General features: G+C 52.2%; 1 protein-coding gene across 1 annotated transcript; it reads right to left on the reverse strand.

Annotated features, from left to right (window-relative positions):
* Positions 1–7,472: 7,472 nt before the first annotated feature.
* On the reverse strand, positions 7,473–21,323 carry SART1 (spliceosome associated factor 1, recruiter of U4/U6.U5 tri-snRNP). Its single transcript, XM_081062932.1, has 20 exons — positions 20,935–21,323; positions 19,032–19,089; positions 18,597–18,652; positions 17,991–18,117; positions 17,763–17,868; positions 17,430–17,507; positions 17,203–17,302; positions 16,976–17,118; positions 16,675–16,881; positions 15,859–15,983; positions 15,646–15,779; positions 15,401–15,543; positions 10,999–11,172; positions 10,787–10,897; positions 10,379–10,466; positions 9,732–9,822; positions 9,484–9,619; positions 8,786–8,875; positions 8,574–8,695; positions 7,473–8,485 (listed from the first exon to the last, which is right to left on the reverse strand). Exons 1-20 carry the CDS (start codon positions 21,251–21,253, stop codon positions 8,467–8,469), a joined length of 2,427 nt encoding a protein of 808 aa, XP_080919058.1. The 5' UTR covers positions 21,254–21,323; the 3' UTR covers positions 7,473–8,466.
* Positions 21,324–26,807: the final 5,484 nt, after the last annotated feature.

A 26,807-nucleotide genomic window follows, 5' to 3' on the forward strand; every position in this document is an offset into this window, starting at 1 on the left:
GTTAGCTTTCTTCAATTTCATTAATTCCCGCTCTTGCCTTTTGGGTTTATCCTGTGGTTCTTTTTTCAATCCTTTTGGCTGGGGGCTTAGCTCATTAATGTTCATCTTTACCTCCTCCCCCACCCCAAACTACTTAGAGAATTTTCAAACCTAAAGGAAAGGTGAAAGAATTGTAAAATGAATATTTGGAATGCCTTTCATCAGGGTCACCAATTTATAACATTTTGCCGTATTCTGTTTCTCTGTACACATAACACACATTGTTTTTACATGTAATTGTTCCATCTCTTTAGCCTCTTTAATTTAGAACAGACTCCTTACTATTTCTCCATTCTTTATAAAATGGACTCTTTTGGCAAGTTCAGGCCAGTTATCTTATAAAACTGTCCTGCACTTGGGTTTGTGTGACTGTTTTTGTATGCTCATATTTGGGTTAAACAGTTTCAGCAAAAATAGCGTAGGACTGCTGTTTGCTGATCGCATATCTCAGGGTACCTGGTACAGAATAGCCAGCTATTGGGTGATGCTAATTTTGATCACCTGGTTAAAGGGGTGTTTTCTAGATCATTTCCCTATAAAGGTACTATTTTCCCTTGGTGAGTAGGTAATCTGTGAGTAGGCTAAAATTTCTCTGTTTATATCTAGTTTTTTAAAAACTGTGTTAAAGTACACATAAAATTTACCATCTTAACCACTTTTAAACGTACAGTTTAGTAGTGTTAAGTACTTCTACCTGTGCAACCAATCTCTAGAACATCTTTTTTATCCATTAACAACTCACCATTTGCCCGTCCCCCAGGCCCTGACAACCACCATTCTGCTTTCTGTTTCTATGAATTTCACTAGATAGCCTCAGAGAAGTGGGATCATACAACATTTGTCCTTTTGTGTCTGGCTTCTTTCACTCAGCATGAGGTCATCAGGATTCATCCATATTGTAGCAGGTGTCAGAATCTCCTTCCATTTTAAGGCTGAATAACATTCCACTGTGTGGACATGGACATGCCACATTTGGTTTATCCATTCCCTTCAGTGGACACTTGGATTCCTTTTATCTTGAACTCTTGTGAATCATGCTGCTATGAACATACATGTGTGTACAAATGCCTCTGAGAGACCTTGCTTTCAATTCTTTGGCCTATATACCGAGAAGTAGATTTGCTGTACCGTATGGTAATTCTGTGTGTAATTTTTTTAAGGAGGCACTGCTATACTGTTTTCCATTGTGGCTGCACCATTTTACATTCCCACCAGCACTGCAGGAGAGTTCCAGTTTCTCCACATTTTTAGCAACACGTCATTTTTTGTTTGTTTTTTCTTTAAATAGTAGCCATCCTGAAAGGTATGAAGTAACTAGTATTTTAATTATAGTTTAGAGTGTTTTCTAATTCCCATTATGATTCCTTTTTTGGTTCATAAGTGATTGTATTTAAATACCTAGTTGGTTATTTTTGATAGTATATGCACCTTCAAACCCACCACCACAAAAGCTAGACCTTTGACAATAACCCAAGCAGTTATATGCCTCCAACACCCCCCATCCCATTCTCTGTTCTGCCACCCAAGGCAACCATATTCTTGAATTTCATATGCCCTTGTTTTCTTTTTATATATTTTTCTTCTATCTACATGCATTTTTTAAAGAGTTATTTTTAACTTTATGAAAAGATTAATGTGCTGAATGTCATAGTAGGGAGCTGACCTTTCATTGAATATTACATTATTTTTTAAAAGATTTTATTGAGAAAGGGGAACAGGACTTTATTGGGGAACAGTGTGTACTTCCTTGACTTTTCCAGGTCAAGTTGTTGTCCTTTCAGTCTTAGTTGTCGAGGGTGCAGCTCAGCTCCAGGTCCAATTGCCGTTGTTAGTTGCAAGGGGGAGCAGCCCACCATCCCTTGTGGGAGTGGAACTGGCAACCTTGTGGTTGAGAGGACATGCTCCAACCAACTGAGCCACCCGTCCACCCTGAATAGTATATTTCTATGATTCTCCTTATTGCTGTGTGTTGCTGTGGTTCATATGTTTTGACTTTCGACATTACTTCCTTGTGGGACTGGATCACAATTTATCCATTCACTCCTCTGTTGTTGGCCTTGGGGTTCTTCCCATATTTTTGCTATTGTAAACATTCTTGTACATATGTTTTTGTACATGTGGGAGAGTTTCTGTTGAGACAGTTCCTAGGCGTGGAATTCCTCTGTCACAACTTCAGGCAATGCTGCAGAATGTTTTCCAAAGTGGCAACACCTGTTTCCATTCACCAGCCCTGGATCCAAGGTGGATTTAATGATTTCTTCCTGTGTTCTCAGTTTTTGCCTAATACTTTGTTAAGTACTGTTAAGTACAACATGTTTAAAATGGCCACCTCATTTTGTGACTTAGACCGTTTATTATGGACTCTTTCCATCCCTACAGATGCTTTTATCTTACTTTATTTCATTGATGTTAACGTAGCTACTCGGGATTTCTTCTCATTAGTACTTCTTCCTGATAAGTCATCTTCCATCCTTTTACCTTCAATCTATATATGTCCACATGCTTTAGGTGTGTCTTAAAAATTGAGTCACTATTTGTCTTTTAACTGATACGTTTAATCCAATTACAATTGTAATTATTGGTATATGGGACCCATCTGTCATATTTGAATGACAGTTTAGATGGATATAAAGTTCTAGATTCTAAATTCTTTTCCTTCAATATTTTGAAACTACTACTTCATTGTCTTCTTGCATCCATTGTTACTATTGAAAAATCTGATGTCAGCCTGATTCTTGTTCTTTTGTATGTGATGTGCTTTTTCCCTCTGTAAGCTTTATATCTGATATTCTCAAAATTCTATATATGATGTATGTAAGGTGTGAGTAATTCCTTTTGGCACTCTTTGGGCTTTTTGATGCATGGTGCTTCAAGTTTGTATTACTCCAGGAAATTTTGTCTCCATGATTTCTTCCAGTATGTTCTCCCTCCATGTTTGTATTTCTAGAATTCCTAATATTCAGATGTTAACACCTCTACCTCTATCTTCCATATTGCTTAGCTTTTCTTTTACATTTTTTATTTCTTCAGTCCTTTCTCTTAGTTTTCTTAATCTGGTCTTTTTTTTTTTTTTTTTTTTAATCTGGTCTTCTAATTCACTGTTGCATTCCTAACGTACACCCCTCCTGTTGTATATCCTGCCTGTTGTGTTCTTTTGGCTCAAGTTGAGTTCTGTGGCAGGTTTAAACCATAGGTGGCCATGTTGGAAATCTCCTTAATGGAGAGCTTTGGGGTCCAGTGTCTAACATACTTCAGCAATAGCTGGAGGGGCCAGACAGCCGGGGTTATTTCCCAGGGTTGCAGGTGCTGGCCTTTGAAGTCTTGCCAGCCCACAAATCAGTTATGTGCTGAGGGGATCTGTGTGGGAGCGTGCACTTCTCAGCAGCAGGGAAAAGTCCATAAATGCAAAGCCTTGGGGGCCAGTGAGTACTGGTGGAATGTAATTTCCGAAGCTGACACTAAGTCCACGGCATCTGAAGGAGACGGGCTCAGTGGCAGGGCTTGGCTTACAGCTTCCTGAGAGTGCAAAGCTTCCTGTTTCGGGGGCCCGCTCAGACTTGCCACTTGTCTGGCAGCCCAGTACAAAGGCTTTAGTAAACTTCTTAAATGTGGAGTTCGCTGCCTTCAGTGTACAAAGAAGCCAGATTGGTGTGGGGCCTCTCTCTCTAAGGCCAGCAAGTGATCCTTAGCAGTTGCCCGGGTAGCCCCCAAAGAAGTTGCTTGGGTTGCAGCACCCTGGATTTTGTCTTCATTCAAGGCTCAGCCATCTCTGCTTCCCTGTATCTTGAGAGGCATGCAAGGTAGTGCGGACCGTTTCCCCAGTAGGAACCAGTCAGCGTCACCAGTGTAATGGAGTCAGGACACCCACAGTGGCTTATGTACCTGGGCCAAAGTCCCGATGGAAGGCATGGAGGCAGCAGGCATGCTTGCCTGGTGACAGGAATAAAGCATTAGCAATGTCCAAGCCTGTCCACCAGGTGCCAGTAGCGGCAGCAGTTAAGAGTCTGAGGCCGCCATGCCCACTTTGGGTGACCTTTACTAGTTCACACTGAGGTGCCGAGAACCGGGTTGTTAAGCATGGAGACTCTGCTGAGTGTCCCTGTGTTTATCAATTCTGGTATAAGACGTGCACTCTCTTCCTCCTTGTAATAGCACTATGGTTACAACCTTGGCCGGATATGAAGAGGTATGATCAGTGCGGGCTCCGTGTTCAATCAACGTTTACAGAAGTTACCAGCAGGGGTCACTAAGCACATCCAACCAGCAAGTCGGCAGTGGGCTGCCGCACCCCAAACCGTCCATCCAATTATACAATCTGGGGACAACAGCAGGCTCCGTCTAACCGAAGGGTCCAACAGCAACTGTGACTGGTCCACTGCTGGTAACACGAGTTCCCGGGAGAGTTCACTTCCGAGGCATCACTCCCTCCCCTTAGCACATCCTCCCCTCAGCACATACCCTAGTCTTTCTGTTGTCAAGTACCCACATCATGTGCAGGGGGGGCTCATCTGGCAGCGTCTTTGGCTATGCATGCTCACCCCCACCCCTGAAACCCTGCTTCAGAAAATGACATAGGACTCAGGAGTAGGAGTAGGAGTAGGGAAAGGGAATTCCCGCCCTTTCTCAGAAATTTTTTTCACTTTCCTGTTCCCCAATCCAGAGATACGAACTGTTTTCTGTCCTCCGCGATGAATCATTTCTACAAAGTGACGGCTGATACTACTAACCACCTGGGTTCAAAGAATAGATTTTCCCTATTTCCCAACCAACCTTTCTTGGGATTCGGGAATGGGGAAAACATTTCGCGAGAATGGGTGAGAATTCCCTCCCGGAAACCCTACTCAGGAAGCCATGGAACCTTGTAGGGTGAGCTGGCATCTCAGAATCTCCCAACTCTAAAGGGGTTTTCTCCCCAGGGACCTCCTCACCCCACCATTTCAATTGTTCCCCTTCTAAAACCTGCTGAAGCTTTCAGACTCATCTGTCTTCCTCGCCTCCCCTCATTTGCCTCATCTCTGAGGTCTCCGGGTGCCTTCCTCTTTGACATGGGTTCCCGTCACCTTCTGTCTCCTGTAATTAAGCATTTTTGCTTAATCATGGTCTGATCAATCCTGTTTACCATCTGTGGTCACGCCTCATTTTGCGAGAGGCAACTTGACTGGGCTCCAAGAGATGCCCAGATACCTGGTAAAACATTATTTCTGGGTGTGTCTGAGAGCATTTCAGGAAGAGATTAGATATGGATCACTAGACTGAGTAAAGATGGTGAGCAGCATCCAACTCATTGCCGGCCTGAATAGGAAAAGGTTGCAGGAAGGATTTGGTCTGAGCCAGGACATCAATCTTCTGCCCTCGGACATCACCCCTTAGGCCCTTCTTGCTTTTTCAGTCTCTACCTCCACAAACAATAGGCTGACTTCCAATAGCAGAGGTTCCTTTTGCCTGTTTTTGTAAAAGTGGAAGCAGTGTGTACAACTTTATGTCTGTTCTTTACCTCTATCATGTCTGAAACTCATCCATATTCATATTCATTCCATTATATGAACGTCCACCATTTATCCAGTCTACTGTGGATGGACACGTGGGTTGTTTCCAGTTTGGGACTGTTATAAATAGTGCTGTTCTAAACATTCTTGTCTGTCTTGCTGAACATGCATCTATTTTTCTGTTGCTAAGCCAACTTATTTTTGCTATCTTAAAACACAAGTTTTATAATGGAAATTTCAAACATACTCAAAAGTGGATGGAATGGAATAAACACCCTTGTACCATCACCAGCTTCAGTAACTATCAACATTTTGCTAGTCCTGCCTCAGATATCCCCACTCCCCGTATTTTTATTTTTTACTTTTTAATGTGGAGTAAGTTAAAATCCCAGCTCTCATGGCATCATTCTATCTGTATTTAGTATAATATTCATATATGTAATATGTGTAATACATACATGTGTGTATCTCTAACCATTGGTTTTTCTTAACCACCATGCCAGTATCATACCCAACAAAACTTAATTCCTTGGTATCATCTAATACCCAGTCTGTTCAAATTTCCTTGATTATCTCAAAAATGTTTTTAAGCACTTGAATCAGAATCCAAACAAGGTCTACACTCGTGTTCCTCTGGATGCCTTTTGCGTCTTTTTAATCTATCACACTCCCGTCACCTTTTCTCATGCCTTTTATTTCCAGTTCATTTGCCTTTAGATTTCCCCACGTCTGATTTGGCTAATTGCATCCCAGTCATGACCTCCTAGCATTCTTCTGTCCCCCATTTTCTGGTAGGAACACCAGGAGGCTATTTGGGAACAAATTACTTCCCAGGTAATCTCATCACATCAGGAGGCGTGTTCTGCTTTGAACGAGGCCAAAATTGATACATGGGTTCAAGAGTTGTTGGCAAGTTGCATTTGTTATAAAATTTCCTATCCATTCTCACCGGATGGTGTGGCAGTCGTTAATTGGCACTGCCTACATCCTTCATTCATTAGGCATTGAGACGGTGATTTTCTAATTCTAGTATTAACTCCGCATTCTGAGCTGGAATTTTTCTATAAGGAAAAGCTTTCCGTTATCAGTTTTTTGGTTCCTCTGAAATACAGTCAGTACAGGAGAGGCAGGAAAATTCTTGACTTTTTTCCTTCCTCTTTTTAAACCAATCTCAGCATAAACATTTGGTGCTTGTATTAGTCAGAGCCATCAGGGGACTGGAACTCTGTTACTTTAAGTGAGAATTTTATCTAAAGAATTGTTAAGCTCTTTGAGAACTGAACAGGCAAAAGTGAACACTGAGATATCACTGAGCAACTGGTGGAAGCAGCTACTACCCCACGTGGAATGCCAGAAAGTAGCGTTCAGCGAGGCTAGGGAATGTGTCAGGATGGTAAGTTGGGGAGACCTGCCCAGGGACAAGGCGGGCAGGGCGGCCTGAGAAGTGCTAGCACGCGTCAGGGGAGGGAAGGGCACGCACCGGGCCTGGGGGCCAGCAGCGCCAGACTACTCCAACCAGGGAGGTTTCCTGGAGAAGGCCCATTTCTAGAGTCCCGTCCAAATCCCTGGGTCACCCCTTCCTGCCTACCCAGTCACTAGGGTCAGAGTCTGGAGTCACCCTGGGCCAAACCTGGTCTGCTGTTGCTCTGGGCAAGGCTTTGATCGTTTCGGGCAGAGGGTAAGGCATGAGCTCTGACACGAGCTTGGCCAGGGCCGGTGCCAGCAACATTGGACTGCCTGTCAACACGGATGGGCCTCACAGGCTTTTGGGAGAAATGGACTGAGATTCCCCAAATCCTAGACCCAGTCTAGATATGCCACGGGCACCTCCCTGAGGGATCTGAGAAAGCAGCCAATGTGAAAATTAAATCAGATCTCAAAACGGGGAGACAGCAGGTTCAAGAAAGTGTCGGGAGGGTTTGCCACGCAATAAGTCATCAAAAGCAGTCGGTTAAGGCAACTGTATTTTGTCCTTTGTTTACATTTTTCCCAACCCAAGATTATTCGTAAAGTTCAGTTTTTTCTTATTTTTCGGTTTCATTAAAAAAAAAAATCTGAGCTGTCTGGAACGCACCTGGGTGCCGGTGGGGGCAGAATGCCGGGTCTGTCCTCACCCATGGAGGCCACCTGTCACCTTCCTCACTCAGCGCTCACTCGTGGACCGTCACCATCCCTGTTGTGACTGTACCTAGGACAATTCTCCCGGAAGTGCTCTAAGCAGCTCCTGCCCTGAGGATGCTCTCTCTTCTCCACAGACAAGGGAGCATGGGGGCACCTCCGCCCTGCGCACAGCCCAGTCCCTGCCCCGCCAGGGTGGTCAGTCCTGGGCTCGGAAGGGCAGTGACTTGTGTAGCAGTGGAGGCTGGGAGAGACCAGGTGACCAAGTCTAAAACACCTACTTCTTACTTGGAAACCAGCCTTGCAGAGGACAAGGTGTGACCTTCCACCATCAGCCAGGACCTGTGTCACCACGCTAGGGTTCGTGAGGGGCGAGAGGTTGAGAAAAGAAACCAACTGGCTTCTCTGACGGGCTGGGGCCCAGGGTGTGGGTAAAAGTCTTAGAGGATCTGGGCTAGTTCTCTCCCTTCATCTCATTTAGACATTCATGTCATCTGCCCACCAGGTCTCACCTAGCCGAGGCCACATTCTAAGCCACCTCTGAATTCCAGGTGAATATGTCAATAAATGAGCTCACTCAATCGTCACAAGACACCCTGTACAAACGGCAAAACTAAGACAGAAAGGCTCCTGACTTGCCTGAGGCCACACAGCTGACCGAGGACCCTGCCTGAGGGCCGTGTTGCTGATGCTGCTCCCAGCACCACCTGCCTCTCCTCCCGGGTCTAACCCTGGAATCTGCACTATGACCAGGGAGGAAAAAATAAGGAGGGAGCTTTATTTAACATTCAAGTTGGGGAGGGGGTCGGCGGGGCGGTCGGCCTCACTTGGTGATGGTGTTCCTGCAGAGAGGAGAAGGGTGTGAGGCTGGAGCGAGGGCGCGGCCCACCCCAGTGCGCACCGCGGCCCTGCCGGCCCCTCCCCACTTACGCATTCATGCTCTTGCCGCTGCCACTGAGCACGATGTATGGCGTCTTCTGGGCCTTTTGTTTCTCCTGGAGCAAAGCCACGGTGCCCAGGGGCGTGTCGCTGGAGCTCATCTTCTTCAGGAGCTGCGGGGGCACGGCCAGTCAGCACAGGGCAGGCGGACCCCAGCACCAGCAGAGGCAGAAGCCACCCCCCATGTCCCCCGGGCCACCTACCGCCTCCTCGTCCAGCTTTTTCATGCGCCGCTCAGTCTTCATCTTGCCTGAGCCCTTCCCGTGGAAGCGGTGGGACAGCTGCCGGAAAGCCTGAGGACACAGGGCAGGAAGGCGTTAGAGCCGCCAGTGCCCCACGGGGCTGAGGAGGAATGGTGACTCACCTGACCCAGTGCTGGGCCCGGGTGGTAGGAAGAGGACGGGAGGACACCCTCTGGAGCTCCCTGGAGTGGGGGAGACGAGCTCAGGAGATGGAAATGCTGCACTGGGGGCACTCAGGAAAGGGGTGAGACCTGCTGGGTCGAGGCTGGGCGAGGAGACAGGGCAGAGGGAGGGGGGCAGCAAACTCGGAGTGTGCGCAGCAGGCGATGGTGGGGTGGGGTAGGCGTGGAAGATGGCCAGGAGGCAGGTGAGGGCTGCCAGCTGGAGCCGGGCGTCTCTGAGGGCACAGGAGTCAGTGGAGGGCCTGGACACTGCCCGCCACAATGGCGGCCCTAGGAGCAGGTCAAGCCACTGGCGGCAGGTAGGCAAAGGAACCCAGGCACCTGTCTGACCCTCCTGCCAGCCCTGTGAGGGGCACTGCTGTGTCTGCTACAGAAGGATGGAGACCGAGGCACAGAGCTTCCAACACTTCTCCAGGTCTCCCGCACCCCCTGCCGTGCAGCTCTGCCCCCACCGCCCTGTCTCAGGGGCGCCCTCACCTCCTTGGGTGTGAGCTTCCGACCCGTCTCGTCCACGTACTCGATCTTCACGTCAGGCTTGTAGCCATCCTTCTCCTTGAAGTCCTGGGTGAAGCCCCGGTACTCCTCCCGCCGGCTGTACTTGTCGTCAATGGCCCTGGCCCGAGACAGAGGGGACCTCAGCACCAGCCCCCATTCACCCCACCTGGGTTCCGGGCAGTCCGGGGCTGGCACCGGCCCCTGGCCCTCCGCCCACCCCGCCCACTCACATCTTGTCCTCGATGCAGTACACAGCTGACGGCAGGGACTTATTGGGTGCCTTCACCCGGGCCACCTTCTGTACCGTCGTCTCCAACAGCCCTGGGGGGAGAGAGGGGAGTGGTCAGACGCCAGGCGCCCCCGTCCCATCGCAGGCAGAGCCCCAGGGCAGGCCTGACACCCCCGACTGCACAGCAGGCACTGCGGGACCCACAGCTGTGCTGTGGGAATAAAGACATCAGGCCCATTTTGTAGACAAAGGAAATGGAGACTCAGAGTAATCAGGCCCTTATCGAGGGTCACTGACCAAGTAAATGGAGGAGTTGGGACCCTAATCCAGGGTCTCAGTCCACAGCCTGCACTGCTTCAAACCCCCCGACTCCTCCCTAGAGGAGACATCGAGCCTTCAGGGGTGCATGGTGCTTTGTGGGAGACATGCGAGCAAAACCATCAAAACTGGGGTGACGCACAGAAGCCCAGATACTACTGTGCCTGCCCAACACCAGGTGCGGAGTGGCTCCTAGGTCCTGGTTCCTCGGGAGCAGCTCATGGCATTGGGAACGAGAGAAAGCCAGCAGAGGGGCTAGAGGAAGCCACGCCAGCACCCAGTTGTTAGAGCACCCCGGCCTCCTCGCCAAGGGTGCCCGGAGCCCCTTACCTTTGTTCTGACACAGGAGCAGGGCGGCTGCCAGCCCTCTATTCACAATGGGCTCCTCGTCCAGGATGGTGGTGGAGGAGGCAGAGAACTGGGGGTGGCACAGGCGGTGCAGAGGGCGGTGAGCAGGCCACACGGGCTCTTCTCACCCCCTCACCCACCCGTCACCCCCACCACACACGACTGCCTTGGCCGTGCACTGAGATGCCTCACCGAACCCGCACGATGACGCTATGAGGTTTATAGACCCCGTTTACAGGTGAGGAGCCCGGAGCTGAGACACCGAGTCACGTGCCCCAGGTCCCAGAGCCAGAAGGGCCAGGCCCAGGGTCCTCAGATCCCCCACGCTCCCAGGCCTGGGGTCCTCAGATCCCCCATGCTCCCAGGCCCGCCTCGCTCGTCCCTGCTCACGTCCTGATGCTGCTTCTCCTCATCCAGGTTGACTGTGCTCCAGCCAATGTTCTCCTCTCCGTCCGAGTCAGAGCCGCCATTGGCCGAGCGCTCCTCGTCACGTTCAAAATCCTGGAGGCCAAAGACCAGCGTCAGCCCAGGCGCCCCCAGTCCCCAGTCCGGGCAGAGCAGGTCATCTGGGGGGGGGAGGGGGGGAGGGGCTGAGGACCCACCATGAGCTCCTCCTGCTCCTCTCGATTACCCGCCAGCCCGTAGGTGGGGATCTCCCCCAAGGTGCGGCAGAATTCCGACGTGGCATTGAACACGATGGTCCCCTTCCGCTCCGGGTCCTCATCTTCCTCCCAGGCCCGCTGGCGGGACTCCAGCTTCTTCACAATCTCCACCACCTGGAGGAGGGAACAGCTGTGGGCAAACCCAGAAGTTTCTAGGGTGGTGCTATGGAGACCCAGAAACCCAAGATCCTCCTGGGGGCAGCAAGACAAGCCATTCCCACCCACTGCCCAGGGCGGACCTCTGATGGTGTCCACTTCCTCACTGACCCCTAGCCCGCTCTCCACTCTGCACTGGTCTCACTAGGTCACTCCTCTGATTCAAAGCCATCAATGGCTCCCTACTGCCCTTTACATTAATATCCAAAACCCTACATGGCCCTTCAGGACTGGGCCTGCGCCGATCCTTCTCCAAAGACCCTCCACTCAACACTCAGCCTTACATGCCTTCCTCCAAAACCAGGCCACGCCCCTGCCACCCACTCTCCACCGGACAAACTGCTGTTTTAGGACTCAGGGTAAACATCACTATCTGAACATCTAGAATCCTTCCCGGAGGCCACAGGGTGATCAGATGCTTCCAGCACCAAGTCCCTAAACACCCACCACACCCGCTTTTCCACCTGTGGTAGCAGATGCCAGCTCTGCTCCTACCTCAGGCCACCCTCCTCCCTGGCATGGCTCCGAGACCCTTTAACACTCAGCTCCTGACAGTATCCCCTGACTGCACCCTCTGTCCTCACTATTGCATCACTGCCATCAGCACACCAGGATTATCTGGGATTCCCCCCTTCTAAAAACTCAATCCCGCAACCCGGCTGCTCTGTACCAGACAGCAATCGCCTCAGAGAAGTTTCTAGTCATCACACCCACTTCTGCACCCCTTCCCTTCCTGTATTACATTTATTTTTTAATAAATGCCATCATAAACATAAAAGGGTTATACCTAACATATGCCTGTATATCCAAAGACAAGCAAATACCCACATGTGGTTGAGAAATACTATTAGTAGCTCTTCAGGCCCCCATTATCTGCGGTCATGATTCACTGGTTTCTCTATAGTGTCACCACATAAAGACCCATCCACGAACAGTGTGTTATTTTGTTGTGCATTCTTTAAACCTTACGTAATCTGAATCATACTGTGTAATTCTATGACTTACTTTAAAAAAATTTGTTTTTAATTAATCTTGATGGGAGGAGCCGCAGCTCATTTGCTTTTCACTACGGAATCATCTCCCATGATAGGAGTACCCCTCAATCTAGTTATCTAGTGCACTCTAGTGCACTAGGATGGACTATTTTCTGTTATCATGCAGAGTCTGTTTCCTGTGCGAGTGTTCCTCTGGGGTACACACTCGGGACTGGGGACGGCTGGGCCGTAGGGCACACACAAACCTTCACTCTGTAAGAATATGTCAGTATCTTCCCAATCTGATTAGACTCACACACCCGTGAAAAGTGTAAGAATTCTGGCTGCTCCACATCCTCACTTACACTCCAACTGTCAGTCGGACAGTTTTGCCACAAGGCACGGGCGTGACCTCATAAGTCATCGTCTTGTTCACCTTTCCCAGGCCACTGGGAAAGCTGAGCCTCACTGGGTATTTCATTGGCCATTTATCCTTCCACTTCTGGGAACTGCCTACTCAGGTCTTCTGCCTGTGTTTCTGTTTTGTCAGTTTTTGTTCTTTATATATTCTTGACATGAACCCATTGATGGTTATGCATATGAACAAATATCTTTTCTCCTTTTGGCTTTTTTACATTCTTCGTGACACTTAAAAAAAAAAGTTCTTAATTTCTAAGTAGATTTTTAAATGTTAGTTTTTTTCCTTGATGGTTTATGCTTTCCATTTATATCTTAAAAAATATTTCTCTTGAAATAGGCCAGTCACAAAAAGACAAATACTCTACAGTTGCACTTATAGGGGGTCCCTAGTATAGTCGAAATCATACAGAAAGTAGGATGATGGTTGTCAGGAGCTGGGGGAGGGGAAATGGGGAGCTAGTGTTGGATGGGGGCAGAGTCAGTTTCACAAGAGGAAAAGAGATGGGAATGGATGGTGGTGATGGTTGCACAAGTGTGAATATATTTAACACCACTGAACTGTACACTTAAAAATGACTAAGACGATAAATTATGTTGTATGTATTTTGACACAATAAAAAAGGGAAATCTTTCTCTACTACAAAGTCATAATTTGTTCTAAAATATGTTTTTACTTTTAAGTTCTTAATCTATCTGTAAGTGAATTTTGTGTAAGGTGTGAGGTACAAACCCAATTTCACTTTTTTCCAAATAGGTAACTGATTGTACAAAACACCATTTATCGAACTGAGCACCCTTTCCCACTGGGACACCACATGTCAGATCTCAGGAGTCTATTTCTGGGCCCCTTTATTTGATCTCAGTCCTATTAGTCCACTCGTAAGCCAATACCACACCGCAACCAATACTCCAGCTTTACGAAAAGCCTCAGTATCTGTTAGAGCAAATTCTGCCACCTTATGATTCAAAAGTGTCTTGGCCATTTGGGGCCCTTTGATCTTCCGTGTGAATTTTAGAATCAACTTGCCAGGTCCCTATTGGGATTTTTATGAGTGCTGCTTTAGTCCATAAATGGGAGGCGGACATCTTTACCACATTGAGTCCTATCCATTCAATGGCTGTTAGGAACTGAATTGTGTCCTCCCAAAATCACACGACTGTACTTGGAGATGGGGCCTTCAGGGAGAAAATTAAGGTCAAATGAGGTCATAAGGATGGGCCCTAACCCAACACATTGGCATCCTCATGAGAGGGAGAGACAGCAGGGATGTAGGTACACAGAGAAAAGGCCATGTGAGGATAGAGCAAGATGGATCGGCAAGCCTAGGAAAGAGGCCCCAAGAGGAAGCAAACCTGCCAGCACCTTAATCTGGGACGTCCAGCCTCAGGACCCGTGAGAAATAAATTTCCGTTGTTTAAGCCACCCAGACTGTGGTATTTTATTATGACAGCCCTAGCTAACTAAAACAGTATATCTACTTATTTATATCTTCTTTAATGTCTTTCAAAAATGGACTGTAATTTCCCCACATAGATCTTGTACATCATTTACTCCTTTTTATTTTGTGGGTATCCTTATTTTTTATCCATACTGCCTTCTATTGTGGTCAGATGTGGCACAGTTGAGACAGTTCCAGTGGATTCAAGAGGACTGGGAAGAGATGGGAGTTGAGGAAAGCAAGGGACACCTCCTTAGAGCAGCGGTGGGCAAACTGTTAAAGGGCCAGAGAGTAAATATTTGTGTCTTAAGGGCTTATGGTCTCATTTGAAACTAAAGCGCTCGGCCACTGTAGCAAAAGCAGCCACAGACAGCTTGTACATTAATGGGCATGGCTGTGTTCCAGTAAAACTTTATTTATAAGAACAGGCGATGGGCCATCGCCTCCCTCCTCTAAAGAGGATCAGAAAAGTGAGGCAATAGCTGAAGGGGCTGTGAGCTGAGGGAAGTTTTTCTTTTTCATACTTAATGGTTTATAGCATTAATGTTTTAAAATTATATCCAAGAATCATAGAGTTTATGGCTGAAACGATTGTAAAGGGTATGGGGCCCAGTGGTTCTCAGCCCCGCCACAAGTTAGAATTACCGAGGAAGTTTTTTAAACGTGGCTGAGCCACACTCCATACCATTTACATGCAGAAAAGTTGAAAGAATATTATAATGACACCTTTATCCCTCCTCTTATATTCTTAGTGACAGCTTGGTAAGTGGTAATTTGGTAGCTGTGTGTGGATTTTACATGTGGGGTGACTGTATGAACACAGACAGCTGGCTAAGCAGACTGCTTGGCTAAGTGGTATGAAGAGCAGGACTCGGGGGCCACACTACCGAGATTCACCCCTCGAAAGGCCTTCCCTGAAAAGCCGGTCTGAGATACCAACCCTCCCGTCACCTTGTTTTGTCCTCCGGCTCAGATCACTGTCAGAAATTACTGTTGGCTCCCATGTTCACAGCTGTCTCTCCGCCAACCCCCAATGAGAAAGGAAGCTCCATGAGCACAGGGCCCCGGGCTGTCCTGTTCACCAGTGAGTCCCAACCCCAGGATCACGCCCCACTCACAGTGGGCACATATTCACAGAAGGACAGGCGAGGGGAAGATCTGACCACTGAAACATCGCAGACTGAAAACCCTGCAGAAATCTACAAATCTCCTGCTAACATGGTATCAAACAAAAAGGCCAACAATGAACGGCCCAGGCGCTGGAAAGAACAGGTCACCACACACAGCGGTCACTCAGCCCGCGGGGCGCACACCCACCTGGCCCGCACCCAGCAGCAGTGGGAGTCCCCTTACCTTTTCACCGCTGTCTCGCAGCTGCTGTAGCTGCTGCAGCTGCCGCAGCCGGCGCCCCTTCTCCAGCTGCTTCTGCAGCTCCAGCTCTGCCTCGTCCTCTTCCAGAACCTCTGGGGACCCAGACGGCGGGGTAGCACCCTCCTCTGGTGGAAACACAGGAGGTGCCTGCTCAGATCACCCTCCGGGACCTTGGGCTCCTGTCCCTGCCCCTTCTGCCCACCCTCAGCTGGCTGGGGTCCCCTCACCCTCGTCACTGATGTCCATGTTCTCCACTCGAGTGTCATCTGACTGTGGGGGCTGAGGCACGGGCTCCTTCTCCTCCTCCTCTTCCTGGACCTCGTCTGCCTCGGGCACTCGGTACCGCCCCCGGCCCCGCCGTCTGGGGAAGAGACCTTGCCAGTGAGCACTGGCCCCTTACGTCAACCCAGCCCCCACACCCCAGCCGTGTCCAAACCCACCTGGAACCAAAGTCGTCATCTTGAGTCTGGTCCCCAAGAGGCAGCAAGTCGTCGGCCCGCACTACCACCTCTTTCTCCTTCTTGCGAATCTTCTTCACCCTCCGCTTGGTCTTTTTAAAGGTCACCTGAGCGAGGAGAGGACAGACATGAAAGGGGGGAGGCAGAAGGCGGCAGCACAGCCCCCGAGAATGAACACTTCTTTAGCGTGACTGCCAGCCACTGTCCCAAGCACGTCACATACACGAACAAGACCGGAGGTGCGTGCAGTTATCCTCCCACCAGTGTGATGAGGAAAACTGAGGCACAGAGAGGTTAAGGACCTTGCCAAAGATCACCCAGCTCCTAAGGGGGATAACCAGGATTGTGACTCTTGGAAATGTGAGCCCCAAATCCCGCTCTTAACCACTTAGCCAGCTGTCTACCTGTGTTCATTCAGTCACCCCAAATGCAAAATCCACACACAGCTATCAAATTATCACTTCCCAAACTGTCACTCAGCCTCGCAATGACCCCCCAAGAGGTAGCTAGCTCCCACCTTCCCCATCTCAGATGGGGCATCTCAGGCTCTTAGCTAAATGACTCGCACAAAGCACAAGCTGGCTACATGGCCGAGCCTGACCGCAAACTCAGGTCTACCTGGCTCAGTCGCTGCTCTCTACACCCACTGCCTCCCGGCAGCACCGCCCCGGGACTGCCAATCACGGCCCCCCCACAAGGACCAAGCACCAAACGAACACTGGGTCTCCCTCCTTAGCCCCGAGCGGAAGGAGGCACCCCTGCCCCCATCACGGTGTGGGCAGCGGCCGAAGAGCTCACCATCTCCTCGGGTGTGAGGTACTCGGAAGCGAGCCGGGGCCCCACTGTGCTCAGGGACTGAGCCTGCAGCCGCAGCCTGGCCCGGACCTCTTCCAGCTCGCGCTCCCGAACGCCGTCGGCCACGCCACCCTGGTCTAAGCGGAAGGAGGGCAGCCGCTCGCCCTCAAGCTCCTCATCGTACTTGGACAGGATGGAGCGGGGTTTCTGCTGCAAAGGCAAGAGGTACAGGTTGGGATCCAGCCTGGCTCCCCAAAAGCCACAGAGCCACTCACTCCTCCCAGCCCCTACGCCGCCCGCCTGCCTGGGCCAAGTCGTCCACGCTCTCGTCCTCTGCATAGGGCAGGTAGTCAGGCTTCTTCTTCCGCAGCTCCACGTTCTTCTCAGCCCGCTCCTTATCCACGAGGTTCACGTTCACCAGCACGTCCTCCTCCTCCTGCAGCACGCCTGGGGGCAGGGCAGAGGCCATTCACACACGCCCCCAACTCAGTAGCGCCGTGCGCCTAACCGGACGACCCCAGCCCAACCTACCCTTGTCCTTGAGGGTGAGGACAACAGTTTCCCCTTCTTGGAAGGACTCAATGGCGTGCTCCACGGTGAGGCCCTGCAGGTCCCGGGCACTGTACAGGTCCTAGAAGGGAGGGGCGAGGTCCCACCGAGTCAGGCGCCCAGACCCCCCAGCCCTGGGATCCCAGCACCATGGACAGCAGTGCCCCACCCCACCCCACAACTCCCCGCGGCTGCCACAGCCGCCTCACCTGCCGCCTCTGGCCGAACTCCTCCTCCACCAGAGTGCTGACACCAAACTCTTGGTCCATCTCCTCCAGCAGCTTGGCCTATGGGACAGGAGGCGGTTGACCCAGGAGCTCAGGTCATTCAGGACCAGAAGACATGCAGGGCCTTGTTAAGTGGGAGCACACAAAGGGCAGGCCTTGCAGGCAAGCCGCTGAGAACCCAAAGCGGGTGCCACTGGCCATGGACCTCCTACCTCTCTGAGCCCGGCCTCACGCCCCAGGGGTGGGATTCCTGCCTCACAGCCTGTGAGGCCACCAGCGGCCCTGAGCAACCAACCCTGCCGCCCAGGCCCTCACCCTCTTCTCCGCCAAATCCTTCTCCTTCTGCAGCTGCCGACTCCTCTCGATCCAGGCGGTAGTGTCATCCAGCCAGGGGTCATCCTCCCCCAGTGCCTTGATCTTCCTGAAGTGGGAAGAAAGTGACTCTCTGGGGAGCCCCGCTCCTGCTCCCCCCACCCCGACTCCAGAGCTCCATGCAGCCTCCTCAGGCCATTCCCTCGTCCTCCCTGGCTAGGACCCCCTCACCCTAGCTTTTGGTTCAGGAGGCGCTTTTCTTTGGCAGCCGCCAGCTTCTCTCGGAGCTCCTCTCGCTGTCGCAAGGCCATAGGATTGATGACATCGGCTGCCACGGGCTCCTCCTTGGTGCCCGCCTCTGGAAGGAGGGCCCAGACGTGAGGCTATGCCTGCCCATGGCTGGTGGGGAGAGGAGGGAGCCACTCACCCTGCCCCCTTCCAGCTCAGGTGACCAGAAGGGGCCAGGAAAGGGGGGAAGGATCCTTTACCTCCCTACACCCACTTTATTCCAACACTCCCATGTCATCCCATACAGCATGATGGGAACCCCCCACCATGCCTTCCAAAGCCACTCAAATCATGCTTAAGAGATAACCAACACCTGCACAGCCCCGATCGGTTTGGAGCAACTGTGCACATTTCTCAGCCCATCTACCGCTACCACACAGCCCGAGTGAGGAGCCATGCCAACTGTGCCAACTTCAAGAATAAGCTGAGTGTCAGATCCCCGTGTGACAGCAAGAAGGAAGTCCCATGGCTACTGGCAAGTACACACACACATGCTCCAACCCCATTGTCTTCAAAGACCCCCTCCGATGCCCTCAGCCCCATACTTACCCTTCTTGACGGCATTGACCTCCAAGGGTTTCAGCCCCAACTTTGCCCGGAGTTTACTGAGGGTAAGACATACAAAGGTTAAGAGCTGTCAAAGAAATGGGGCACCACATGCATTTCCGGATAGATGGGGGATGAAAACAGGACGAGGCAGAGTGGTCCTAAGGGTCCCCAACACAGGGCCTGACCCAGGGAGCCCAGGGCACTGGGAAGGACATGGGTCTCCAAATCAGGGAACACAGGCGCTCGGCCTAGCCTGGCCCTAACCAGTGGAATGCCATCCTTCCTCTAGGGCCTTAGCGTCCTCTGCTGTACCACAAACGGTGGGATGATGTGATTTATCTGGCACTTCCAATGCCAACCATCATACTTGAGTGTGTGCAAGCCTCCGCAAGCGGCTGCTCAGAAGAATGCAAACATACAGGAGACAGTACTCACTTGGTCTCCTCGATGCTGAGTGACGAGGCATCTCCTGAGCTGCTTTTGGAGCTGGTAGCTGGAACAAGAAGCACAACTCAGGAGCCGAACGCAGGGCCAAAAAGCCACAGCCTTCGCTCCACTGCACGGCCAACGATAAGGGCCCCTCACCAGCACCCGCGCCTTGCTGAGACACCAGAACACGGCAGCCTTTTCCCACCCCAGGAAGTCCTTCTACCTGAGTCCCAGTCTGAGAACCCGGCCTCTCCTAGATCCCTTCCTTTCCTGACCCCAAAGGGCCAACTTTCTGCATCCCTCCCTCTGCCACCTCTCCACTGTCGTGTATTCTGTGTTTTCAACCTGCACTGCCCTCTCTGGCCTCACTGACTGACAAGCCCTATCCAAACGCCAAGATCAATCGCCAGCTCCTTCGTGAAGTCCTTCAATTACTGACCAGAACGAACTGCCCTCCCCAAACCCCACAGCATGGTCAGTCATGTCTGGGTCTGTGGCTCCCCACAGGGCAGGAACCATGGTAGCATGACCATGTCAAGAAACACGTTATTGGTGCTTGTCCCCTGCTGGATGTTGGGGACACAGCAATAAAAAATCATTTCAAACTTCCTCCACCCACCTCACAAACAGCAATTACCTTCGCTGAACACCACAGCCAGAAGCTAAAAACCCTCAGATGGAGCTCCCCCAACCAGCTGCCACCACAAGCTCATCCTTGCTGCAACTCGCCCCCAGCCTAACTCCTCCCCTTTTATTCCACCTGGACCCTGGATCCCAGCCCTTCCAGGCTCTCTTCAAAGTCACCAGTCTCCTTATTTCTAAAACCAATGCAATCTTTTCAGCTCTGGTTTTGCTTGATCGCCTGGGGTGTGTGACCCGTCTTCTAACAATCCTCTTTCCACAAATCTCATGACAGAAGATTCTACGGTTTTCCTGCCTTTTTGGCTATTCTACTTCCTTTCTGGTAGTATCAGGCTCCACTTACTACTAAAATACTGGCATTTCTCAGGCTCTACTCCTGAGCCTGGCTTCTCACTCCCCACTCTCTTCAGGAGACTTCGCATGCCACCTAACTGCTCCTGACTCCCAAATTGCTCTATCCTACCCAAACGCGGGGTCCTCCCAGGTTTCTCCCAAGCACATCAAACACAACACTCTCCAAAACTGAATTCATTCTCTTCCCCTAAATGCCTCTTCCAAACTCAAGCTCAGTAGATGACGCCGCCACCCACCTAACTGCTGACACCAAAATCTGAATCCTCAATCCCTTCTTCTCCTTCCCACCCTCATCCAAGTGTGTTAATTCCTCCTCCAAAACACCCCTTCAGTCTTTCCACATGTCTCCATGCCCCTGCTGCTGCCTTGGTGCAGGCCATCATCTGTCCTCACCTGGTCTCGTCTTGACTACCTTTGACCTAGTTCTCGATGCAGTCAGGGATCTGTGCAAAACAGGATCAACGACCTACGACCCTCGTGACAAAGTTCAAATTTCATAACACGGCTTACAGGGCCCCTCGTGTTTGGACCCCTGAGGAGCTTACTGCTTCATGTCTCTACTATGAGCCCTACACGATTTGCCCAATACCTGGTTTTCTCTTGCCTCTGCACACCCTGGTACCACTTCCTTCAATCACTCATTCATTCTCTCATTTACTCACTCACTCAACACGTTCACCCAGGACCTGTGACATGCCAATTGAGGAAAACAGAGAAAAATCTCCGTTCTCACAGATCTTAGTCGAGAGAAACCACCAGTAATCCCAAATAATGGTAAGAGGACCCTTTAATAAGCGCTGAGTAAGAGAGCCTGCGGGAGCCACCGCCTGGAGCGCCGGGCCGGCACCCGGCATTGCCTCCACACCCAGGGCCTGCCAGCCCCGGGTCCCCCCGCGCACGCCTCGCCCCTCACCGGCCTCGAAGCCGTCATCGCGCTTCTCCCGCTTCACGCGCCGCTCCGAGGGCTCGGTCTGGCTCCGCTCCCGCCCGTGCGCGCCGCTACGGGTCTCGGCCTCGGCCCCGCGCCGCCCGCCCCCGCGCTCGGTTGCCCGCTCCCGGCTCCGCTTCCGTCGTTCGCCGCCGCTGCCGCCGCCGCCGCCGCCACCGCTCCGATGCTTATGTTTTTTGTGTTCCCGGTGCCGCGGCGGTTGCTCGGTGGCGCCCCCGGTGCCGGCCGCCGCCGTCGTCGTGGCTGCCTCCTTCTCCCCGCGGTGCTTCTTTGACGATCCCATAGTGGTACGGCCGCCCCGAGCCGGGCCGCCGCCGAGCCCAGACTACGCAAAATGGGAACACTTCCGGGTCGCCCGCTGTCGTGTTGCCGGAAACCAAGAGCGGCTGCTTCCGCCTTTCGCGTCAGAGCCGGCCCCCAAAGGCTTATGGGAAGGCTGGGACCGGCGTCCGCGTGCACGAGCTGGGCCGCCTCCGGCCGGGTGGTGGTCCGATTGTGCGTGGGGAGGGCGGCGTCCCAGTGAGGGAGAAACTGACCTAAATGGTGGCCCGAGCGGAGAGAGAGGTCCCCAGCCTAAGCCCCAGCCCACTTCCTCATGACCCCCTCCAAGCCACACCCGGAGCCAATCCCTGGAGACACCTATTCCTGCCCCAACTGAAGGAAGTTCCTAACAAAAACCTGCTCAAAACCTGGCCAGGGGCTGTCTTTGGGAAGGATCCCGCTGAGCCCGCCGGCATAATAAAGCTGACTCTCCTAACTCTGAGTGCCGCTTAGGTTCTTCCCGTCCTGGTATCGGTAACATTCTTGGTTCCCTGACCTGGAAACCCACCGCGCTGGCCCCTTGAGCCACCGGTTTGGGCGAGTGCAGGCCGTAGGGTGTCGGGAGAGCGGACCCTGCTGATTTCGGCAGTCCCGAGACCAGTGACCTCCCGCCTGCTCCGCCCGTGACTCCCTGCTGGACCCCAGAAGAGAGAAAGGATGGACAATCAACCAGGACATCGGACACGGTAAGACCCCGGGGCCCAGACCCAGTTAGGCCTGCCTAACTTCATAGGATTAGCAGGAATCAAGTCGGACTGAGGGGGACCGGCTCATTCGACCTCGACCCCACGAGCCCACGGTTGACTTACATATAGGGAGCCAAACAGTAACTTTTATGGTAGATACTGGAGCAGAACACTCAGTAGTCACCATGCCAGTGGCACTGCTCGGGGACCGCAGAGTCACCATAATGGGAGCCACCGGGGATCAAGCTAAGAGCCGGCCGTTCTGCCAGGCTCGGACTTGTAAATTAGGAGGACACACCGTGTCACACGAGTTCCTCTACTTACCAGACTGCCCAATCTTGCTCCTAGGATGCGACCTCCTTACCAAGTTAGGGGTGCAAATCTTCAAACCATCAGGTCAAGCCACCATGTCACTGCAACCCCTGTCAGAGGAACTTATTCTGTCTATCACCACCCCGAGGGAAGAAGAATGGAGGCTTTACGGGACCAGCAGTATAGAACAGAACCCAGAAGCCTACAGGGCCGATTTCCCAGAGGTTTGGGCTGAAGATAACCCGCCTGGGCTAGCAAAACATAAGGCTCCGGTTTTGGTGGAACTGAGACCTGGAGCCCAACCTCAACACCCCATCTCCAGGGAAACGCGGACAGGGATTCAAAAACACCTTGCCCATCTCAGAGCAGCAGGGATACTCGTAGAATGCCAGTCGCCAGGGAATACGCCCCTCCTGCCGGTAAGGAAGTCCAATGGAGAATACCGGCCAGTGCAAGATTTAAGAGCAGTAAACCAAGTTACAGTTTCCCTACACCCTGTAGTCCCAAATCCATATACTCCTCAGGCAGCTGCCCCCAGAGGCCGGATGGGTCACCTGCCTGGACCTGAAAGATGCATTCTTCTGCATTCCGTTGGCGCCCCAGAGCCAATCACTGTTCACCTTTGAATGGACTGACCCTGAGACCGGCCAGCAGCTCCAGCTGACATGGACTCGGCTCCCACAGGGCTTCAAAAACTCCCCAGCCCTCTTTGGGGAAGCGCTAGCCTCAGATTTAGCCACCTTCCCTCGAGAAGAATACCGCTGCACTCTGTTGCAACATGTGGATGATCTACTCCTAGCCTGTGCCACCAAGACCGAGTGCCAAACCGCGACACGAGTGCTCCTGTCCCACTTAGCCGAGACGGAGTATAGAGTCTCCTGGAAGAAAGCCCAGCTCTGCAGAAAACAAGTACAGTACTTGGGCTTTGTCATCTCCAAAGGACAGCAGGCCCTCAGCACCGAGCGGAAGAAAGTCATCACCTCTCTCCCTCGGCCCACCAACTGGAGGGCGCTCTGTGAGTTCCTCGGGGACGCCGGCTTCTGCCGGATCTGGATTCCTGGCTTTTCGGCAATAGCCCGGCCCTTACATGAGGCTCTAACTGGTCAAGAAAAGGCTCCCATGCTATGGACAGAAGATCAAGAACATGCCTTCCAGCAGCTCAAGAGCTCACTTGGATAGGCCGCGCTGCACCCCAGGCAAATCTGGATTCTCTCCCTTCGAAATTATGTTCAGGAGGCCCCCTCTCCTGCTAACCCGCCTCCCTGGCAACATTCGCCAGCTGGGGTTCTCCAGCCTCCAAAACCAGATGGCCGCGCTAGGCAAGGTCCTCACAGATGTACGTGCTTACATTCTGGAAAGGGCCCCCATTTCTCTCGGGCCCCGGTACACCCCTTTACCCCGGGAGATCAAGTCTGGGTCAAAGATTAGAAGCACGAGCCCCTCTGACCCTGGTGGACAGGGCCTCACACTGTCATACTTATTACTCCCACCGCTGTTAAAGTTTCAGGCATTGCTCCGTGGATCCATCACACTCGAGTTAAAAGAGCCCAGCCGGAGGACGAGGCCTGGATCGCCCAACATGACCCGGCCCGTCTACTCCGTCTGACCCTCAAGAAACAGCCCGGATAAGCCTCGCCATCGTTTGCCCAGCCTCCGTCTTCACTGTTATTGGACGCCTATTGTTTCTAGCCTTTGCTGGTCTCGTAGTTTACTTCGACCACTTCCTCCCCACCGAGCTGGTCACCACTGGAAAAGGAACTGTTAGGTTCTACTTCCTGTTCTGGGCTGTTTACCTCCCCTCCCGAACCCGTCTTAGGCAGCAACCATGATTTGGCTTTTTCTCATACTATCTCTTCCCTGGGAAGGACCTCCCCTTCCTGTCCCTCAAGCTGCTAGGGAAAATTCACTGGCCACACAGCCTTCTCATACTTTACCCTCATGCCCTTGGAGTGTTACACCACAGCCTCCCTCTGCCACAGTGGGTCCAAGAGCTATTGGATGGGAAAAATCACTAGCCCTAACTGCCCGGGCGCACTAGGATGACAGGCATGTTGGACCTATCTTACCGACATTGGTCACTCTGATGGGGAAGGAGTTCAGGACCTAGCCCTCACCCAACAAATCAAAGACAGGGTCCATCAGGTTGCCAACCTCTCTGTCGGGAATCACCCCCCTTTACCGAGGTCTCAACCTAACCTCCAGCAGAGACTAACCTGAGTCCCTGATACCTCGCTATTCACCTGGCACCTCCTGACCACCTATAGCTTGTGGGCGACCACCTGGCTAAATGCCACTAACACTGCCTCCACCCCCGCCTGCTGGATTTGCCTACCCCTCGCCCGGACCAGTTGTATTGGAATCCCAGTTCCCCCTGACTGGAGCCCAGACAACGATACCAGCCCAAACAATGTCACCTACACCCGCGGGCCAATAGCTGCCCAAATCCCGGTGGCCTCCGCGCCCAACTATACCTGTGTAGTTTCCCCCAGTGTCACTTCCTGGGGTAAACTACAGCCCTCCTTATGCGCCCATAACCTCTCAGTTCTCTCGGGTACCCCGTACTGTGCCTCGCCCGGCATCTTTTTCCTCTGTAATAGACTTGTTTTTCACTGTATAGATTTTAATCTCTCCGATCTTTGCATCCAGATTTTCCTCACCCCTGAGGCCTCTCTGTATATTGACTGAGCTGAAGGCCAGGCTCACCCCGCGCCAGAAACGTGTTGCCGCAGCCCCTTTCCTACTCAGGGCAGGCATCTTCGCTGGGGTCGCTACTGGGACCGCCGGGCTCAGATCCTCTGTCAGTTTCTATCACAGGCTCTCCCAGGAGCTCAACGATGACATGGACTGAGTGGCCGATTCCCTCGCTACCCTCCAGTCCCAACTCAACAGCCTTGCAGCAGTCGCCCTACAGAACAGGTAGGCATTAGACCTACTTACTGCCGAGAAAGGTGGCGCCTGCCTATTCTTAGGAGAAGAATGCTGTTACTTCGTCAACCAGTCTGGGGTCGTCACCGCTAAAGTTCGCGAACTCCGGGACCGCATCCAGAAACGCAGAGACGACCTCCACGGCTCTTGTGGACTCAATCCCAGCTCGTGGCCCTCTCGGCTCCTACCCCTAGCAAGCCCACTCCTCACGATCCTCCTCCTTGCCACTTTCGCGCCATGCATAGTTAACGCTGTCATACGTTTCATAGAGACCGCCGTCACCCATCAGGCTACCGCCCAGATCCTTGCCCTACAGGGTTATCGCCCTCTTAGCCAATATGATGATCTCCAAGTTGTTACCATCTACGATCATCAACGGGGGGGACATGATGGAGAAACTGACCTAAAATGGTGGCCCAAGCGGAGAGAGAGAAGTCCCCAGCCTATGCCCTAGCCCACTTCCTCATGACCCCCTCCAAGCCACACCCTGAGCCAATCACTGGACGACACCTACCCCTTCCCCAACTCAAGGAAGTCCCCAACCCATAAAAACCTGCTCAAAACCTTGCTAGGGGCTCAGTCTTGGGGAATGATCCCGCTGAACCCGCCGGCATAATAAAGCTGACCTTCCTAACTCTCTGATGCTGCTTGGGTTCTTCCGGTCCTGGTGTCTGTAACTCCAGAACTATGATCTAAAAGCCATCTAAGCTAGCATCCCCAGAGCTGGAAACCCCTTCCCGGCTTCCCTCCGCAGGCACACCCCCAGCCACGGGACGCTCACTGCCTCAGGGACTTTCCGTGGACAGCTTCCGCTGCTCCAATAGGCATCCTCCTAGTGGACCCCCTGGGGTCGTGCCTCAGGCAGGTGCTGGACGACACAGCATGTTCTCCAGACCCCGAGATGGACAGCCCAGCCTCCGAGTCCCTATAACCAGGATTTGTCAGCGTACGCTACCTTCCCACGTTCTCTGGATTGACTTTTGTAACCTGCGCCCTGTAAACTGCGAAGGGGCTCCAGATGAGCTGCTGTGTCCGTGAACCCCCAAAATTGAGTGCAAAATTTCGTATATCTGTGTGTGTGAGCTTTTTATTCCTTGAGGAGGTGGGCTCTAACTTGAAGTTACTTAAAAGCCCAGTTCAACTGCACAATCCCTCCTGACATCCCCACCCCCACCCCACAGTTGCTCCATCTGGAGGTCCCTGTGCGACCCATTTGTTATGGTGTGACGGATGCTCCCATGTATGCGCCCCTTTCAAGGTCTGCCCTTCTCCCCCAACAAACAGAGTTCTCTAAGGCAGAGGCCATTCTGTTCTATTCACTCTTGAATGTATAGGACCCAGCGTATATGCTGGAGGTTGGGCGGTGAGGGGAGGTAGAGGAGTCACAGCTGTTGCTCTCTGTGAGATGCCCCCCTCCTCAGGAGCAAACTTGGGGAGGTGTGTACTGGGTGGCGGACCAGGAACAGCCAGAGCTCCTGGGGGATGTGGGGACAAGCGAAGCCTGCTGCCTACCCACCTGACACCTCCTACTCCCAAAATGCAGCCTCTTCCCACCACCACCAGAAATTCCACACTGTATTTCCCATAAAGCCT

Source organism: Rhinolophus hipposideros (assembly GCF_964194185.1).
Source record: "Rhinolophus hipposideros genome assembly, chromosome: 10".
Classification (NCBI taxonomy): Eukaryota; Metazoa; Chordata; class Mammalia; order Chiroptera; family Rhinolophidae; genus Rhinolophus; species Rhinolophus hipposideros.